General features: G+C 34.2%; 1 protein-coding gene across 5 annotated transcripts in view; it reads left to right on the top strand.

Annotated features, from left to right (window-relative positions):
• STPG2 (sperm tail PG-rich repeat containing 2) overlaps positions 1–21,946 on the top strand; it is a 223,210-nt gene that overhangs the window by 144,262 nt on the left and 57,002 nt on the right. For all 5 annotated transcript variants that reach the window (XR_015552964.1, XM_087434618.1, XM_087434620.1 and 2 more), the window contains one exon: positions 9,285–9,377. Coding sequence is in view for 4 of the 5 variants with exons in the window: in XM_087434618.1 (XP_087290744.1) it covers positions 9,285–9,377 (93 nt within the window). In the remaining variant the exon portion in view is untranslated. The remainder of the gene's footprint in view (positions 1–9,284; positions 9,378–21,946) is intronic.

The following is a 21,946-nucleotide window of genomic DNA, read 5'->3' as shown; positions in this document are numbered from 1 at the left end:
TGGGGAGGTTTTTGATTACTGTTTCAGTCTCCTTACTGGTGATTGGTCTATTCAAATTCTCTACTTCTTCTTGATCCCGTTTTGGAAGGTTGTATGATTCTAAGAATTTATCCATTTCTTCCAGATTGTCGAATTGGTTGGCATATAGCTTTTCATAGTATTCTCTTATAATCTTTTGTATTTCTGAGGTGTCTGTTGTAATTTCTCCTCTTTCATTTCTGATTTTACTTATTTGTGCCTTCTCTCTTTTTTTCTTGGTGAGTCTAGCTAAAGGTTTGTCAATTTTGTTTATCTTTTCAAAGAACCAGTTCTTGGTTTTATTAATTTTTTCTATTTTTTTTAAGTCTCTATTTCATTTATTTCTCCTCTGATTTTTATTATTTCCCTTCTTCTACTGATTTTGGGCTTGGTTTGTTCTTCTGCATTGTTAGATTGTTTATTTGAGATTTTTCTTGTTTGTTGAGATAGGCCTGTATTGCTATAAACTTCCCTCTTAGAACCACTTTTGCTGTATCCCATAAATTCTGGCATGTTGTATTTTCATTTTCATTTGTCTCCAGGTATTTTTTGATTTCTTCTTTGATTTCTTCGTTGACCCAGTCGCTGTTCAGTAGCATTTTGTTTAATCTCCACGTATTTGTGGCTTTTCTGATTTTCTTCCTATAGTTGATTTCTAGTAAGAGAGTACCTCTTAAATGTTGTCACCACATACAAAAAAATGAGAACTATGTAAGGTTATGGATATGTTAATTAGCTTGATTCTGGTAATCATTTCACAATGTACATATATATCAAATCATCATGTTGCATACTGCAAGTATATACAATTTTTATTTGTCAGTTATACCTCAATAAAGGTGGAAAAAAATAAAAGAATATCATAGATACATTTAAAAAATAATTGTTGTTAGTCAAAGTTTTATTACCAAAGAAGTCAGCATGTGTTCATTAATTTTGTGTTATCTTAAAGGCATTTTGAGATTTTGATATTACATGATATCTGATTCTAATTATGCAGTCGATTTCCCTTACTGATATGAAATTTAGTGGGAATGTTGTTCTCATAGATTTCAAGGTAGCCTTTAACAGGTGGCCATATTCATATGGACATGTGAAAATGTGTATTGGATTAAAATTCAGTTAATTTGATTTATAACTGGTTGATTGAGTGACTATAACAGTATTATTTTCAGCCTGAAGAGAAGGCTATGGCAATATTATGTAGCTTTGTTCTTTACCTCTGTCTTATTCAACATTTCTATCACTTACTTGGATGAAATAAAGAACTTTTGGTTATCAAATTTTCAAATGATATAGTACTTGAGAGAATATCTGATAGTTAAAACTAACAAGAGAAATTCAATAAGGTTAAAAGCAAAGTTATTTATCTTTTATCTACTTTGTTATAATAATAACCCTTTTTATATCTGATATAACTTAATTCTTTAGAAGGCAGAGCTCAATGAAGCTGGTTGATTCCTAAGGGATTTTGTTGACACATGATATTTCATATGTCATGGGTATCAGAAAAGACCCTGCCCAAAACTAACTCAGAGAAATGTGGTTTGACAAAGATTTTCTAAGTCATGTTTCCACATATCCATCTGGTTTGTAGTCCCTCTCAACATAGTATCATATGAAGGATGGCATAGGAGATAGAAATAATATCAGAAGTTATAACCTAAATTAGCTTGTTTCTCATTTCTCAATTTTTTTTCCTTTGTCTTGAGATTTCTCCTTCCTCTTTATTCTTAACAGCTCTTAGTATTTCGTGGTCTTCAGCATCAACTGATGCATACTGAAGAATCATGGATTGACTCCCATTTCTAACATTATTAGGTTAATATTATTAAATAATTTGAACATAAGATTAGATAAATTCTATATGTCACCTAATGGAGAAAGTTGGAAAGCTAGAGTTATGCCCTGGTAGACTTTGTTCACTAGATGAAGCTATCAGTCTAGAAAGCTGAGCATTATTTAATCTGGAAGAAGCTATGGTCTATGTAGGAAACCTAGAATTTCCCAAATTTCATTGAGTATGTCCTAACACAAGTAAACCATGGCCCAGGAGTCTGAGGGAGAAATAGTTTACACAACATATGGGTGAAACTTAAGGAATGACTTAAGACTGCAGTAAAGCTGAGAAAAAAATAATGCAATTGTGGCTACGTGATTAGAAGTACTCTCTCTCTAAAACATGTCATATCACGGCACTACCTTTTAATAATATCCCTTTGCCTAAAATCTTGTACCTTCTTTCAGGTATAGGAAGAAGTTTAAGTCTAAGAACAATGCCCATTTCATAATCTGGTGTCTGCCTAGTTCTCTAAGCTCCTATCTCATTACTGCCATAATTTCCCTTCACTCGAGCTTTATCTGCTCCAAACTTGAGGCCATCCATTCCCTAAGGAAGAAGTCTAAGTACGATATCCTTTATGGTGTCTGCCTCGCTCTCTAGCCTCATATCTCATTGCTGCCATAATTTCCCTTCATTCTTGCTTCTCACTCCCTTAGCTTTATCTTTATTTGAAGTTCCTTAAATACAACATGATACATCATGTCACTGTGTAATTGTTCTCGTACATTGGGAGGACAGGAGACTCAGCATTCCTTTGTCCCGTCAGGTGCTGAGGCTCATTAATGATCCTTCTACAGGTTCATCTATAGAAACCTTGTTACAACTTTTACTTCCTCTAGATAGTCTAATTGGACTGTCTTCTCAGCGCTCTGCCAAGATGTGAACTGACCTGGTGGTCTGAGCTGAGGGCCTCATTAAACCAATCAACACAAGCTTATGGCCCTTACTGGAAATCCTTGTTCTTTGGGAATAATTGTAATCCCAGATGCCCATCATGAATGGGGTTCAAAGGGTTACCTGTACCTGCAGTTTCAGGATAGGCCCACACTGAGCCAGTTAGTGTGGTGCGTGCAAACTGGGACATCTAAGGGCCTCACACACCTGTTATTTGCTTAAATCTTGGGTGGTTGAACACCACTTGTCGCTCTAAGAAGTTGGAGGATGCCCAGTGCTTGGGGTTTGTCTAACTATTTAGCATGCCAGAGTCTTGCTTGTTATCAGAATTAACCAGACAAATGGCTCTACCAACAAAGAATGGCCATGCACTACCACCCGTGGAATTGAGAAAGAGCTATCAACCTGTCAATCTTGTCCATGCCAGGGCCAAGTGCAGTCTCCTGCGCTGAGTCAAGTTAAGCTACTGCACGTGACATTTTTGTTAATCATTCAATTACTAATTAGGAGAGAATCCCCCTTTTTCATCCTCCAATAATTTCTTCACTGCCTTTTCAGCCTCCATTAACAAATTGTTATCCCTCAAGCATTTGCTAAAATCTTTTTCACGATATGGGACAGAATATATGTTCCATATGTCTAGAAAGTTCCTATTCATTCTTCAAAACATTGTCACCTTCCTTGGAAATCTTTCATTGATCACATTTTCTCCATGTTCCCACCCCACTATCCCTCCTCTTTTCTATCACTGTATTTTGTATATCCTCAGTGATTGCACGTATCACACTATATCTGATTACATGTCTGTGTCCCCTCCTAGATTGTTAGCCCCTAAGTGCAAGGAAACTCATTTTCCTCATTTTGATAGTCAGCACCTAGAATACACCTAGTGTATTTTGAGTGGAATATAGAGTTGTGTAACTATAGTGAGAGAACTTGTTAGCCATACCTAATTGGAGAATTTTGTTTCGTTTTCTTTTTGCTTTTAGATACCACAGTTTAAAAGAAATTTAGACAAATTGGGATGTATTCAGGGGAGGGTTATCACACTGGTGAAGGCACACAAGTTAAAACCATGTCACATAAAGAACATTTGAAAGAAATGAAGATGTTCAATATAAAGAATTGGAGACGTAGGGAGAATAAATCAGACAGCTGGTTTGAAAATGGAAAGTTTTCTAATATGGAAAAGAGTTCTGTGTGGCACAAGGCATATGGTCAAGACCAGTACGTGACTATAGAGTTTCAGATTTCAGTTCAGTGGAATTAATTACTAGATTTTGGTTTAGTACAGTTTTAAGATAAATAGTATGATTTTAAGATGAGAACAAACAGCAGCAAGAATGAAAACAAAATAAAACAAACTAGAAAAAAGTATGCTTAACAATTTGAAGGTGGGAATTGTTATGTAAGTACTTTGAAATTTGATGACCTGAATTACTGATACGTTAACTCTTTTATGTTTTATTGTACATAAAGTTTATATTTATGGGATTAATTTTTATATTTTAGACGTTAATTTTTTTCAGGTTTCTAATTTTTATTGAAACATTTTTTCAGAGATTTGTTTTCTATGTAAACATTCTCAAAGAAGTTTGTTTCCTATGTAAAAAAATATTTTTATTCTTTTTCCTTATTAAGAGACAATTCTCCATGTTTTGTATTTCTGCATCTTTGTTTAGGACTGTCTTTTCAAGGATGATTGCATAGCAAATAGCTTTGGAAGATGGAGATAGTGTCTTCCTCTCAAGCACAGGGCAGACCTGCTTACTTATCATTATAAAAGATTCAGGTTCTCTAAATTCATGGTTTTCCTCCTGAAATAAAGCCCATGGCATGTGCAGTTATCCATTTCACGCCATCTGCCTTGTCCTTGTTAGGACTTGAGGGAAAGGAGGACTGCTGCAAGCGTGCTGATGCTCGTGCTCTCTGTTATGGCACAGTGACCAGGTCCTTTGTCTCTGACTCAGGAGTCTCAGTCTTCTGCCAGCATCCATGAGACTGTGGCAGCTAACTGTGTTAGCTCGAAGTAGGTAAAAATCTCAGATCCGTCATAGTTCTTATGTCTATCTATCCTTCACTTGTACACATTTTCCTTTTATTATTTTTTGCTCCCACATGCCCCAAACTGTCTCCCAATAGTCTCCTTAAAACAGTTCTCTGGTTTCTGTCAATTTAACTTATTTTCTATTAAATTCACCAGTTTATTATTGAGATGCTAAAATAAGAACAAGTTTAACATGCCTATACACACTCTAAAACATCTTCATTTTTCTAGATTGCTAGGTTCTCTAGATTTCTAGATTTTTAGTTTGAGTTTCTGTCATTAACTTTTAACATGTGTCTTTTCTTTAACTTTTATAGTTCATCAATCTGATATAAGTATATATATTTTTTTAATGTGGTAAAAACATATAATATTAAATTTACCATCTTAACCATGTTTAAGTGCTGATGTATGTTTTAAATGCATCATGAATGTTAGTAGTTTTTAGAATGTTCCTGTTGTATTTTGTTTAAAAGTACTAGAAAGTCATTATTCTGAGTAACCTGACATTTACATAAAAAGAATGTACATAAAAAGAATTATTAAAATTATAAGTTGCTTGAGTTTTTTTAAAAGCCCTCATTATATGTAGTCTTTACTCTCTGCTGCAGACATTGAGACAGTATAGCACAGTGATTGTGAGCATGATCTCTGGTGTCAGAGTGCTCGAGTATATTTTCTTGCTCTGCCACTGACTTTGTGTAAGTTATTTGAATTCTTTATGCTTTAGTAAAATGGAGATCATAATAGTACATACCTCAAAGTGTTACTGTGAATACTAAATGAATCATAATCAAAAGTGAAAGATACATCCTAAATAGTCTGTTTTAAAAATTCAGTCTGATAAACTTTGTGTTTAACTGTAGTATTAATCCATTTATATTTAATGGATTACTGATATATTTGTGTGTATATAAACCATATTATTTCATATATTCTATAGGCCCACTTGTTTTAGCGTTTTTTCTTACTTCACCTTCTTTTTTCAATTAATCAAATATTTTATATTATTCCATTTTATCTACGTCTATTGCATTTTTAGTTATGCATGGTTTTACTATTCTTGTAGTGGTTGCCATCAAAATTACAATGTGCATCCTTTACTTTTTGCAGTCCAATAAAAAGGTTTACTTTTACCACTTTCCCGGTAATGTTTAGAAGATTTTAGCTCTGTTTTGCTATCTCTTATTTTTATTTAATTATTGTCATACATTTTAAGTTTACATATATTTTAAACCCTCTGAATATTATTGTTTTGTACAGTCAGTGTTTATTCATATTTACCCACACATTTATCCTTTCTGTTGTGCTTCATTTCTTTCTGCATTTCTGTTTCCATATGGAATCATTTTTCTTCTGCCTGAAAAACTCCTTTAGTGCTTCTTCTGGTCCAGGTCTGTTGATTAATCACTGTAGTTTTTGTCTGAAAATGTCTTTATTTTGTTCTTTTTAAATTTTGGGGGGGGTATAGATTTTTAGGTTGGCAGTTATTTTCTTTCAGCACTTTAAAGATGTTATTCCATTGTTTTAGGCCTTCTCTGTCATTTCTATTGAGAGGTAAGTTGTCAGACTTATTCTTTCTCCTTTGAAAGCAATTATGTGTTTTTTTGTGTGTGTGAGGAAGATCAGCCCTAAGCTAGCATCTGCCAATCTTCCTCCTTTTGCTGAGGAAGACTGGCCCTGAGGTAGCATCCATGCCCATCTTCCTCCACTTTTTATGGGACACCGCCACAACATGGCTTAACAAGCGGTGCATCAGTGCGCACCCGGGATCCGAACCTGCGAACTCCGGGCTACCGAAGCGGAGCACGCACACCCAACCGCTTGTCCCACCGGACCCGCCCCTATGTGTTTTTTTTTTTAATCTTCGTCTTTGATATGTCGAAGGTGTGTTTTTTTTTTTTATATTTATTTACCTGAATTCGCAGAGCCTTTGATTCTTTGAGTTGATGTCTTTTATCAGTTTTAAATAATTCTCGACTATTTAATCTTCATATAGTTTTTCTGTCACATGTTTTCCTGCCTGTCTTTCTAGGACTCTAATAAATATATGTTATGCCTATTCACCATGACTCAAACATCTCTTATAACCTCTCTCCTTTATGCCTCCTTTTTTCTCTTTGTGCTGCAGTTTAGATATGTTCTACAGAGTTATTTTTCAATTCAGAAATCTTTCTTTAAACTGTGTTTCAAATGCTATTAAATCGATCTATTGAGTTCTTAATTTCGGGTATTCTAATATTCAGTTATAGAATCCCTATTTAATTCTTTCTTAAAGATTTCACTTCTCAGAAGGAATTCTCCATGTTTTCAAGTATTCTTTTTCAATTTTTTCCCCTCTGTTTTCCAGAACACATTAATCACAGTTATTTTAAAGTCCTGCCTGTTAACTCCAATATCTGGATCACTTATCAGTCTGTTATTTTTTTCTCTTGATTTTTGATCATGCACATCTGTCTTTGGCTTGCCCCATAATTTTTAATAGAATGCCAGATATTGTGTATAATATAGAGACTCTAAATGTTGTTGTCTTCTACTAGAGAGAATTCATACTTTTCTCTGCAAGGCAGATAGAAGTGAGAGGAGATCATCTCAATTCAATCATGGATTGTGGTGGTTACAGTTTTTCTAGGACTTAGTTTACCTCTGATTTATTCATTTTCTTAAGTGTAGTCCTCTGGGGATTTCAACTGTGAGCCTGATGTGTTCAAGACCCCTTTATCTGTCAGGTTCTGAACTCTAAATCTTTAATGCCTCTGTGTTTCAGAGTTTGGGGTTAGATTTTTAGCATTGCCCTGCCCCTCATCCCCTTGCAAACATCTTGATGGGGAAACAGACCATGTGTTTTCAGGCTCCGCAAATCTGCAATTTTGTCTTTCTGGCCCAATAAGACCACAATAAACCTGTTTCTCAGTTCCTTAACAACAGCTCTCTGCCAAGTCTAAAACCAGATTCTTTCTCTATTGCTTGTTATCAGCAAATGCCCCCAGGGAGAAAGCACCTGCAGATTGATAGTTCACCTTTCAGAGGTTCTGCCCTCTTCAGAATCTTAGCCCCTCTTGTCTATGCTGACAACTCATAGAGTTGGAAGCATCCACAACTCTATAAGGCCTTCAAAAATTGGATATTGTTATATTATATCTGGATTTATTTTTAATAATTTTTGGTAAAAAATGTGGTCTTTGCACACTACTCATTTCCTGTAAATCCAGAGTCATCCAATGAGTAATTAATTTCCTGAGCTTAAAACTTCTATCCCTAAACAGTAAAAGTTGAAAAATGCTTTTGAATTTCGTGTCATAATTTCTAGTACCACATGCATGATAATAATAAAGTTACATAAAAGTAAATTATTTTTCAGCTTCAATATAAAATCACATGAAATAATAATGCTGGATCAGATACTCTCTATTTGAAGGCTTTCACATTTCTACAAGATGTGAACTGTGATTTTTCTGTTTTTGAAGGTGATAGAATCTATTTCTTTTCTTTTTTTTTTTGAGTGACTAGATAGGAATAATATCATGAAGAAAAGAGTGGAGAAGTACCAACTCTAGCATATAAGGTAGAGAGGCACATAGTTCAAAAGATACAGTATGTGAGGGATGGATGTTTTAGATTAGTGTTCCTCAAAAAATGAACAAATAAAGAGATACCTAACTATTCTGCTAGGTATCAAATTCTGAAGTATAAAATATGAATATCAAATTCTGAAATAAAAAACAATGAAGTATGTAAAAATGGGAAAATAAATCCTTATCCTATTTGTATATACAAAGAATGTTACTGCTGGTTATACAGTTTAAATTGTTAAATGAATACAAATGGCTAAATTGTATGATAAATCAGAAAGAGTATAATATCATAAGGATTAATTAATTGCTAGTAAGTTTTTAGATTACTAGCTTCCTGTAGCCTATTAATTTACATCTTCAATGTGTATAAGGGGTTATGATATTTAAGAGAGTGTGGATCATTTTGCTGAGACAATTTATTAATCCAAGATTGCTGCATAATCAATTTAAATAGTTATTGTTAATATCTTTTTATTTCATGTATTAATAATTAAATATTAACAAATAATACTATATAATTGGCCAAATATCTTATACTTATATATTATTGAGATTATAACCTGCAGGTTAGGAAAAAGTACAAGAATTGATGTCTGAATTTGACATTAGATTATAGCTAATAACTGACCCCTAATATGTTTAAATAATGTATGCAGAAACACTTTCCTAGAAGCTCATATAATCAACTCTTCTTTTGTTTTAATGTTTCATTGACTTAAACTCTCTTACTTCTTATCCCATTTAAAAATTTTCTTTTTTACGAATATATGTCTGTCTCTATTTAATGACAGAACACTATTGATGAGCTTCATTGCAAACTTATTATTTATAGTGCCACTTGTATTGATAAAAATAAATGATATACTCGTTTTACTCCTTCTTTCAATATGCTTTTTGGAATTCACAGGTCGGTGGAATTTCTGATGAACCACCTAACTTGACTAACCGATCTGCTGCTTTCTTGTCAAGAACAGAAAGAACTACTAAACTATCAGATATGGTAAGAAGCCTCCTCTATAACCAAACTTGTTTGTAATCTAGGAATCGTGGCAGAGACTGCATAACACAAACATTATAGTAGGACCTGAGAGAGGTACCTGGTAGCCTGCTGTAACATCTTTGGCTAGTATGATACTTCCATATTTTTAAAGTTCAACAAAATTCTTGAAGCTAAACAGAAGTCCAGCATTGCTCTGTGGGAGAATATTACAAGGAACATCTCCTGTAGGGTCAGAGAGCATTCATTCTTAGGACACGTAGGAAAACTGAACTCGTGTTGTATGTGAAGTGGAAGGTTCACTTTAGGTTCAACTCAGTTTACTTGGAAGTGTAACTTTTTTCCCTTTTCAATTTGAATCTATCTTGAAACCTAAGACTCTTCAGTAATATTTTTTATCCCTGTTAATCTGTATTTTAAACTGTGTCGATATAAATTTTTCTAACTGAATTTCTGTTTTTTATAAATAGCTAATATTGAATAAATTGAAATAAGTAAAACAGATGAAATTTAAAACTGTATACTTGACTATTTTCTTCAATTTAAATTTACTAAAGATTAAAGTGAAATTCATAGTTAAAAAGTTAGACTTGTGTATACAGATATTGTTAAAATAAATTTTTATACAAATTGGGCTGTCATTGTAAGATATTATTAATAACAAATTACCAGAACAGGATCATCAACCAGGTTTTAAAATGTAGCCAATCAACTAGAGAAGTAGCACTGCTTGATGAAATAAAATTCTAGTAGGTGCACCATGCCAAGAGTTGATTTATAATGTTTTCAATGGTGAAGTGACTGGTACAAGATTAGGATGAACTAATTTAAAGCAAGTACAAATGCAATGCTAGCTAAATTAATATAGCTGTGCATGTCTAGGAAATCATAGAAATTAGATTAATTGGGTGAGAGCAATTCAGGAATGGACTTATTTTTTTTTCTGAGAAATTAGTTGACTGAATCTAAGAGATGGGGTCAAAATTAGCATCAGGTTCTATGAGATTTTTTGTAGCTGTAAGTTCAAAAGACAGTTTACAATCATCTAGTAGTGTTCTTGACGTGTAAGAGAGTCTGATAATTGTTAAATAAATGTGTTGTTTTCATAGATCATTTCTTCATCTTGAGGAATTTTAGGGTTGTGTTGTGTCTCTCAAGTGAGTCATTATCGTACACACCTTAGGATCCACCATGAAGTATGTCATAAGTAATTTATTACCAATATAAAGCTTTTAAGCTTAGGAATATTTAGAATGAATTCATAGTTATTTGTATCACAATATTATAGCTACTAGAAAAAAACAATGCAAATCTCTGAAGGTACCTGTAGGAAATGCATATGTAAATGTAATACTTTATGTTTATAGTGAAAAAAGATGGTGGAGATCTGCTTTATAGGAAGAAGAGTTGCTCTATCGATTGCTTTTACTTAATTTACATTTTTCTCTTTTAACTTTGTCTCTTACTGGATCTGGAAACTCCTTTTTAGAATTGTCTTTTTTTTTTTTGGCATGAAACACTTGTAATTAAAAGTGTTGGGTGGAACTCTGCGTACCTAAGAAGCAAAAAAGTTTAGTCACATAGAATACTTTGGTTTTTGAATCCCTCCTGCAAATGAGAATACCCTTCAAACATGTGGGTGTATAACATGTATCTAGTGAAAAATCTAAATTATTGATCTCAGATCAAAATTGATCTCAAAGTTATGAAATAATGGAATTAATTTTATAATTTTCACCTCAAATAAAAACATTAGAAAATTCACCTCTTACATATTTAAAATTTATGTATAGAGATATACTGCAATCTTGAAGGAGGGCATATGGTTTAATTTTCAGCATTTACATAAAAGTTTCACATAAAATATTAAAATACCCAGACTCCTGGTTTCATATGAAAGATCATAGGTATACATCTCTCTTCCTGTTACAAGATCCCAATGAAATAATTAAAAAAAACCCAAAACTACAACATAAGCTTTAGTTAAATATAAAAAGGCAAAGAGATTGAAAATATAAAAAGTGGAGGCTAGACACAAGCCAAACATTTGTTTATAGGCATTCCAGAAGCAGAATGCTGACATAATAGTTGGGAGTATTTGATATAAAAAACAGTAAGTTATCCTGAGCTGAATAAAGATATAAGTCTTCACTTAGAAGAGCTCAGCAAAATACTGAGGAGGATGAATTTTTGAGATATATATTCTTTTCATATTCTTTTGCATTTTCAGAAGACTAGATTTATTTCTAAATACCCTTGAAGCCTCCACAGAGAAAAGTAACTGGGTCACCTACAAATGGATGAGAAACATACTGATATCAAGACTTTTTCAGCAGCATTAGCAACATGTCAGAGCTAGGAGATGATGAATAATAATTTTGGATATGAAATACTGCCTCTACCCAAAATTTCGATTAAATGAATCCAAAAAATAATCTCATGACACTCAAGAGCTCAGGTTTAGTACCTCTTCTTCCTCATATGTGAAGATGCTCCAACAAAATAAAAAAAGGAAAACAAGAGGAAGGCGACATAAACATAAAGAAGAATAGAAATTGAGCATTTCCTGGATGAAGTAAAGAAAAGTGAAAACACATTAACAAAGAAGACATTTTTAGCTCATGCGTGGGACATTCTTCAAGAGTTAGAAGTTTAGTGACAGAATTTCATTTACTTCTCTATGTGTTTGGCCACACTACTTGGTTCAACAGGGAATAATCATGATATTCTAAATTCTGTCTTAATATTGATTAATTTTAAATCAATCTGTACAAATTACAGAGGACTTAATTATAATATAAAAATTATAAATATTAGAAGCCTTAATATCAATAACGAAATAATAAAATCAAGAGATCAAAGTTTGAGAGGCAGTAAAATGTGCCAAATTTCTTATTTCATAGTGCAAAGTTAACAGACGTTATCAAAAATTGTCAAATTACTGTATAAGTCCTTATATTAAATTTGTAATGGTAAATAAAAAAAAAAATAACCCTAAGAATCTCAATTACTGTTAAAAGGAATTATTTCTGAGAATGGAACCAGGGAGAGGCCAAAGAGGACAATTTTACTGTTTATTTTAGACTCTTGTATATGATTTGATTTTTACTTATGATGTGAAGATATTATTTTAAAATAAAAATAGTACTTGTGAGTTAATGAGTGTGCATTTGGAATGGCATTATGATATACTGGTGCTTGGACTGATCCATTCTCTGCAAACAACCAAAATTCTTGATAAAATAGAAACAAAACATATTTGTGAATGCTTTCAAGTCTTAGAAAGAAATAAGGAGTACAGAGGCTAAATGCTGAATTAAGGAGGAACCCAGAGGGGCAAGTCGAGTGCTGAAGCTAACTTTCACTCTGAGGACATTTGCCAAACCAGATGACATTGAGTGTTCATTTTTATAGCCTCAGAGGCCTCCAGGGAATGAAACAAAGCCTACCACTCTGTCACAGTGCGTAGTCTCAAAGAAGATTCACTAATACAGTTAAAACTCCAAAGGACAACCTATGCAAGTTAGGAGTGAAATGCAAATTAATTTACCCTTCCTACCACCAGAGGATTTAAAGGAAGATGGCCTGTGTGGAACTTTCTGGTTTTGAATGTGTGTTAGGGGAATCACCCCTGGGAATCTGTTACATTTCACCTTCGTTTAATGAGGTGAATTGTTAAAAAACACAAAATACCTGTTTGTTACAGATATTAATGAAATTAATTTCATTAATAAAAATGAAAGCTAATGCTTATATAGTGCTTGTCCTATGCCAGGCACCATTCCAAATGTATATTAACTCATTTGAGTACTATAATTATTATCATCTTTAAAACTGAAGAAACTGAAGCAAAGAGTTTAAAGTTTAAATGGCAGAGTCAGAATTCAAACCGAGGCAGTCCAGCAACAGAGTCCACTCTCTTAAGGATCTTTCTGTGCTGCTGTCCTCTGGCTTGAGGAATTAGACTTGACTAAAATAAACATGACAGTATAATAAATGATTTTTAGGATTTAAAACAAAAGAGATATGACTGTAAATATCTCAGACATTATTATAAGGTATAAAACCTTTTATTTAAAATAAAAAATGCAACTTCTGATTAGCAGAAACTGATAGAGGATTCAGCATCATAGACAATATTGAAGTTAATAACTTTCCTCTCGTTATTGGGAAACTAAAAATTAATTAACTAATGACTATTTAGTGGGAAAGTCATTGGAAGAATTTGATATACTTTCTTAGGTCAATTCATGGCTCAGAGAGGGGCATCATTTGGCTGGTGATAACTGGTATCAAAAAATATCACAAAACATACTAACATTTTCTAAAAATTAACAAATGACTTGAAATTTTTAGAATTATTTGGCAAACAGTTCGCACTACAACCTTTATCCTTGATAAACAGTTTTATAATACATAGAGTTGAGAATGAAGGGAATTTTAAAAATAAATTTTGATTTATATGTTTGTGTTAATTTTTATTAATTTGAGTTGTTAAATATTTTGAATATCATCCCTGAATAGGTTAAAGCCTAAGAGAAAAAGCTTTGGAATCAGAGAAAGGTTTTTCTCATCTCTGCTCCACCTTCTAGATGCGTGAGCTTAGGCAATGCTGCACACTCCGCTTCAGCCTGGCTTTCGCGAGTTTGGATTGCGAGCGCGGACCTGCACACCGCTTATCAAGCCATGCTGTGGCACGGGTCCCACAAGTAGAGGAAGATGGGCACAGATGTTAGCTCAGGGCCAATATTCCTCAGCCAAAAAAAAAAAGAGGGTAATAAATTAAATAGAGATAACCTGATAGGGTCATAGTAGGAACTAAGCCTTTTATTGCTTCCAACACTTGTTTTCTTGTGTTACTCATTGTAAGCTAAAGTAAATTAGCTATAAAAACTGTAAATGGCAGGGTTATGGCTCAAAGCCAAGTCAATCCTGTACCAAATCTTGTGTTCTCTTTTTGTCATTCCATAGTATTAATGAAGGGCATATACTGAAATATGGTAATGTCTTTTCTTTTTTTCACACTTCCTTGTGAGTGACATTCACTTTCTTGATCCAGAGGCAGCCTTTGTCTTGCATCATATTACTATGTCAGGAATGCAAAGAGACAGAAGGAGTGAATGTTCAGCTTTTAACTTTGGAAACATCTTTGAAGCTCATTTCAGGGACGGTAGTTATGGGGGCCATGGTTTTATAATGGACCTTTAAAAAGAAAGAAAAGTGTTTTCTCATTTCCACTTTCCTTTAAATATTCTAGAACTAGAGGTTGGATAAGAGGTTCAACTTTTGTATTAATTAGCTATTTCAGAATAATAAGCAAACTCAAAATTTTAGTACCATACAGCAAAAAACATTTATTACTTACTCGCAAGTTTGCAGGTCAGCTGGGGAAGTTTCCTTCAGGCTGCGGTTTGCTGGGGAAACTCGGATTCGTGCTGCCATTTCACTGGTGTAACTTTTGGGACCAGTGGGACAGCCGGGGCATGTTTTTTTCATGGTGATGGCAAAAACATAGGAATATTACTGTAAGAAAGAAAATAGGAAAATTGCAGGATAAGAGAAGTTTCCTGTTACAGTGAATAAGAAGCCCTTCCTGAATTAAAAGGGCTGAGAAGGATAGAGAAAGGTAGCAGAGCAAGGGAGTTGAGGTTTGAGTGTGAGGCCTGTTCTGTGCTCTCCCACGTTGTGGGTGAACTCTGGTAAGATTGGGGATTGGATAGTAGTGGTGGGATGAACAGAGACTTGGCTTAAGAAATCCCAGAGATGATAAAGTATGAATTCTACTTCATACCTAAAAGCCTGGGAGGGTGTTAAGAGTAACACCTTCCGTCTCCCATACTGGATGGCTGCTGCAGATAGAAAAGTTATAATAGTTTATTTAGGCAGAAAAGACCTACAGCAGTCAAGGTCTAGTCAGGAGACAGAACTGCATTAGTTAATTTGAGATAAATAATATAAGGAATTGTGGACATTGAAGAACTGAAAAGGCCAAGAGGGAACACTGAAGTCTTGTGGAAGTAGTAACACGGGCAGTGCCACCACCCTTAGACCTTGAGAAACAAAGAGAATAATTAAACCTTGAAAAGCTTGGAGAGACCTTTTGTCGCTGGGATTCAGACCTCTGAAGTGGGGGCACAGCTCAGCTGGTGCTAGTGTCTCAGGAGCTCAAACGAAATATTTCTGGGGCCTGGGACACAGACCCTTGGATCTTGAAGATAGTGAAAATATATTAGAAATGAATTTCAGCCAAACTATTTCATAAGAATCAAAGTTATTCGGACTAAAAATGATATTCTATTGCCCGCAGTCTTTCTTTTCTTGTAATTTATCACTGGAATATTTATAGAAAGTTCTTAGATTTTTGCATAGTTTTTAGAGTTTATTTTGTTGGTTGGTTAGTTTGCTTGTCGATAGCCTATCATTCACCCAACCATTGGTGGAGGAGAGCACATTAAAATGAATTTTCTTACTGCAGGCCCATCAATGCAAGTAAAGGATTTTAGGCAAATGATTTCTGACACGCTGAAGAGTGAATTGGTCACAGAGCAATTATATACTTCCTGTACTTCCATTACATTTTTTTAAAATTTAACTTATTTATTTATTTATTTATTTATTTATTTATTTGTGAGGAAGATCAGCCCTGAGCTAACATCCGTGCTAATCCTCCTCTTTTTGCTGAGGAAGACTGGCTCTGAGCCAACATCTATTGTCAATCCTCCTCCGTTTTTTTCTCCCCAAAGCCCCAGTAGATAGTTGTATGTTCTAGTTGCACATCCTTCTAGTTGCTGTATGTGGGATGTGGCCTCGGCATGGCCGGACAAGCGGTGTGTCGGTGCATGCCGGGATCCGAACCTCGGGCTGCCAGTCGCGGAGCGTGCGCACTTAACCGCTAAGCCACGGGGCCGGCCCTCCATTACATTTTAAAGTCTCTATAAATTTTTCATTTAATTGTCCAACTTCATTAGTTCAGAACATGGGTTTGATATGCAAACAGCAAGAACAAGTGCTGCTGGATGCCATTTTCATCAAAGCAGAGAAACAATAGTGAAACATATTCAACTGCTGAGCAAGATACATGGTGATAAGCCAGATTCTAGCAGCCAGCTTTTTGGCTGGGTGTGATGCCTGTCAGTACTTACACTGATTGTGAGAAGAATACAATTCTGCAGTTTTATATTAGTTATTTTTAATTACCCTACATAAATCTCAGAAGTAAATAATAACTTGATGAAGAAGTGATTTTATCTTTACTCTTTGATAAAAAATTTTTTGCATTTTCATGTGTTTTGAAAATGAAATCTCTCCTAACTTTGAAGGTGCCATGTTCATTTAAAATGAACAACAGCAAAATGACATATATTCTACGTAATCTCTGAAACTTAAATTATGCTACATTTGTGGCATCCATCCCAATCTGATTTCTACATTTTATATCAACCTGTCATTGTTTTGTAGCTTATGTGGGGATTAAAAGAGAGAAAATATGATAAAAGTGATAAGGAGATGATTAATCAAGACTTTAACTCCATTATTTAAGTCCTTGATGCTAACATGACTACATATGCAAACTCACATATGGTATAATGATGGCATTAGTATCGTCAAAAACTCTTTATAATAAATTCATGACTAATGAAACATGACATTTGGAAATTGATTTCAAATGTCTAATTATCTTACTTAGGATGTATACATATTCATGAGGAGTAAACCTTGTTTCAGTATATTTAAATGTTTAAGAATTCATGTCTCTTTTCAAAGTTACCTTCACTGATGAAGAAAGCTATCGCCTGCAATGCTGGATTCATGTACAGAAATCTGATCTCACTGACGTGGTTAACACAGTCATCTTTTGACCTATTCAGAATATTAAATTTTTGAGTATCTGGTCATTATTATATACAAAAGTATGTACTAATGGTCCTTCTGTTGGCATTTTTAGGGGTAAACAATAGTTCCATTGTATTATTAACAATGTCTAAGGGAAAAGGCATTTTTCCATCACATAAATTTAAAATGTAGTTACTAAGTAACATTATATCAGTATCCTCACAAGTACATGGGGAACAAATATAGAAAACTCTAACAGGTTCATGTAAGTTAAAATGACATTGGTAGAAAAATAGAAAAAGAGGAGAAAGGAAAAAGGCCAGAGATGTGAGGAGAAGTATAAAGAAGAGAGATAATGGGAAAAGTACTCATGCTGTAACGTTTGAGAGAGTACAGAGTGACATAAGAAAAAACTAAAGCAGAAGGATGTCGGAAAAATTGCAACTAGATTCAGTTGCTACAATGGGAAGCAACTGCTGCTTCTTGGATGAAGAAGCAGATCCACAGAAAGAAATCTCTTCTTCCACTAGCCTTGCAAACATCTAGCACCTCCTCTTGGCCGAGCCCAACAGAGAGCCATCTGACAAAGCACAAATGTGGTTTTCAGATTCCCAGGTTTAGAGCTGGGACAGTAGCTTAAAATCTGGTACATTTCACCCCTTTGACTACTTAGCATCCATAGATATCTTTCTATTAATATTTGAACTTTCACATAATATTCCAAATAACTCTATGTTTCTGCATAATATGATAAAACCATCTTTTGTATAATGAAAGTTTTCTCACTCTGCAAAATGAGGATACACAAGTTTCCAACAGTGATTATCTTCATCTCTGGGCAAATTTAGTCATAGTCCATCTAAATATTTTGCTATCGAAATACTGTTATAAGTTTTTAATTTACAGTTGTTAATTGTTACCTAAATACTAAATCATATATTATTAATTTCTTATAAAACTTTTAGAAAATAAAAAGGAGAAGAAGGAAGCTGAAAATTGTTAATGCAGGCGCATGTGCACACACACTCACACACACACACAAATAGCTGCCACAGTCCTTATTTCTTAACTGCTCCAAGGCTGTAGATACTATTTCTGACTTCTTTCTTCTATCATCCTCTCCATGTTCCTTTGCCCTCAATCAAGATGTTAGCTGTTCAAGGTTTTTTGTCTGATGGATGACCAAAACTTCATTTTTGAAGAATGAATCCTCAGTGATCTTTCCTTTTTTTGGTTGATGTAATTTTCCATCAATTCTTAATATTGGAGATAGAAATATTAAGAGGAATCCCAGAGAATTTCCTGACACAGTTTTTCCTGCCCTCACCGTGTAGCAGCAACTCAGATTCCACTTGTTAATTGTGACAAATCACCCCAGTCAGTGACCTCTACTTTGTTTTAGTGGCATGAGTAGCCCAAAATGCTAGTGACCATCTTAGCTTTCAATTCTGCAGAATCGAAGTTATGTGTCTAAGTGGAAGTGTTCTTCTCTTGGGAATCAAGACTTATAAACAAGTAGAGTCAAAGTTATGGAGACAAGAGGCAAAAATTTTGTGAATGTATTGTTAGGTGAAATAATGAGAAGAGGTACATGATATATATTGCATTATGTGCTTGAACCATGTCCTCTCAAGGTCTTGTCTCTTGACTGGCACCATAATCGAGTTTTCAGCAGGCCCTTCTGTTTTTCTTTTAGGTCCACTGCTTTTAAATGATGAGGATGTGTTAGACCTAGTGAATTCTATGAGCACAAGCCTTTGCTATGTTTATTTTGCTGTGAAATGGGTTCCTTGATCAGAAATAATGTTGTCTAGAATACCATAATAGTAAATAAGCCATTCTGTAAGTCCAAGGAGGGCAGTGTTGGCAAAGGAATTATTGGCAGGGAAGATGAATGAGGTCCTTTCTTGTAATCACCATTTTTAGGTTTTGGAGTCAAGGTTATGCTAGGTTCTTAAAAGAGAGTGTTCTTTTTTCCCCTATTCTCTTGAAGAGTTTATTTATTTTTTGCAAGATTGAGTTATTCTTCCTTAAATGTTTATAAGAATTTACTGTTAGAGCCTTCTGGACCTGAGATTTTATTTGTGGGAAGGTTTTTAAGAAAGGATTCAGTTCCTTTATCTATTAACTGTGTGTTTCTGATGCTTTGTCATCTGTGGCCTTGTTGACCCTGGAGAGACTGCCCCTTCCAGGGTTAGCCAATTACTAGAGATAGTAAATGACTCTTATGCAGATATGCTTTTCCTATGCAAACTAATCAATCCAGAGCTCACACCACCAACCACCTCCTCTACAGGGCTTTTACACTCAGGGCTACTCTTCTCCTGCTATAATCACCCCAGGGCCAGGTTCCAGATAACTAAGGACAACCTCCTATGCCCCAGAGCCTGCTGAAATTATTTCAACTGGCCAATCCTAAGCCTCCATACCCTGCATCACTTGTTCCTTCTTGTGGAAACCACCGTAAAGGCTCTCACCCATATTTTTCCCCCACTTCTGCCTCCTGACCAACCATGGTCCTTTCCTGTATGGCCCCCTGTGGTGTGGCATGCTCCCTCCACTTGAGATGTGTGAGTACAACAAGCTCTGTTTTCATTGGCAATTGTCTTCTGATCTATTGGCCTTTACATACCTAAATAGTAATAAAACCTACATTTTAAACACCTTAATAGATATTGGACTATTTATATTTTATATTTCTTCTGTTGTCTACTTTTATTAATTCAACTTTTAGAGAAATATATCCATTTCTTCCAAATTGTCAAATATGTTTGCTTAAAGTTAATCATAATATTCTCTTCTTTTTTTTTTTTTGTCTGTAAGATCCATAGTGATGCCTCTTCCTTTCCCTCTGATATTGGTAATTTGTGTTTTCCCTCTCTTCCTCCCTTTCTCCCTCCCTTCCTTCCTTTCTTTTTCCTGTAATCAGTTTTACTAGGGATTTATCAATATTTATATATATATTTTAAACTTTTGACTGTTGATTTTCTCTATTAAATATTTATATTCTATTTCATTGATTATCTTTATAATTTCTTCCTTTGCACTTTCCTTAGGTTTGATTTTTGTTCTTTTTCTAATTTCTTGAAATGGAAGCTAAGTCAATGATTTTCAGCTTCTCTTCTTTTTGATTATATTTATTTTTAAAGCAATAACTTTCTTCATACACTGCTTTAGCTGTATTCCACACATTTTGTTATATTTTTAAAACTTTTCCCTTAGTTTCAAATAATCTCTAATTCACATTTTATTCTTCTTTGACCTGTTTAGAAGAGTACTGTTTAATTTCCATGAGGTTGGCTTTTTTCCTAATTATCTGTTATTGATTTCAAGTTTACTTCCTTTATGGAAATAGAATATACTCAATTATTTCGATCTGCTAAAAATTTAAAGGTTTTCTTTATGGATCGGTATGTGATCCATTTTTTGCATGTATGTGAAAGGAATGACCCATCATCACTTTGTGATATCTGTAGAGTTTATTTTAATGCATTGGAATATTCTTAAAAAAAATTTTTTTTTTATCATTATGTTTTTTGCTGAGGAAGAGTGTCCCTGGGCTAACATCTGTTGCCAATCTTCCTCTTTTTGCTTGAGGAAGATTGTCCCTGAGCTAACATCCATGCCAGTCTTCCTCTATTTTGTATGTGGGATGCTGCCACAGCGTGGCTTGATGAGTGGTGTGGAGGTCTGCGCACGGGATCCAAACCTGCAAACCCCAGGCTGCTGAAGTGGAGCATGCAAACTGTGCCACTGGGCTGGCCCCCACATTGAAATATTCCTGACAATACACGCTATTCCATCTGCTGGCTTCTCAATATCGTGAGATAGCATTCATCAGGAGCTACAGATTAACCTTTATTTGGAACATCCAGATTATCTCTGAAAATTGTTTTTAAGTGTTTAGAAATCCATTTTTATGAACCAATATATGAATTTTTATTTTTAGTAGGAAAATTACTTTGACAGAAAAGATGGGCTATTTTATAAGAGAAGTTTAGTAATTTTTCTTTCTCACTCTTCTAATAAGACTTTTATGAATATCGTTACTCAAGAATGTCTTTTTTAAAATCTTAATTTCACTTTGGACTACTCTGTCATACATTTATTTAAGAATATTGTCATGAAGTTGGTTTTTACTTTCTTTATATATGCATATCTTAACTTTTCACAGATTATTTATTTCTTAAAGGTGGAGATTCTATCTTCCTCGTTGTCCTTCCTGGTTTGGTATCATGTTAGCTATATAGTAGCTACATAGTAGGTCCTCGGTATATACTTTTACATTTAGGGAAGAGTATAAATCAGAGGCTACTTTTATTCCCATAAGCAGTACCTACCTCAAAGGAAGAATAGATGTAATTATGAAATATTTAGTGAGCCTAAAAAAGAGGTGAAATCCTTGTCAAATTGATATATAATCTAAAAGAAACACTTGATACTGTCTACAGGAAAATTTAGAGAGTGGGTTTATCTTTTACATTATACCTTGCTCCTAGTCTAGTTGTGTTTTTATGCCTAGAGTTTCTGAGATCCAAGGCTGTTTGAGGTTATTCCTATCCTCTGTATCAGTGTAGCTTGCTAGATGTGTCTTTACATGAATATGAATATACTTTTTAAATCTTAAACTTATTGTATTTATTTAAAATGCTGTCATGTATATTATTTTAATTTTTCATCATTAATGTTTTGTATTTTTCTTAGCCAGATGAGGTAAGTCATGCTCTTACATAAAAATG

Source organism: Ceratotherium simum, chromosome 8 (genome assembly GCF_057802395.1).
Source record: "Ceratotherium simum simum isolate JZ-2026a chromosome 8, ASM5780239v1, whole genome shotgun sequence".
NCBI lineage: Eukaryota > Metazoa > Chordata > Mammalia > Perissodactyla > Rhinocerotidae > Ceratotherium > Ceratotherium simum.
This window is presented reverse-complemented; position numbering and strand designations above follow the sequence as displayed.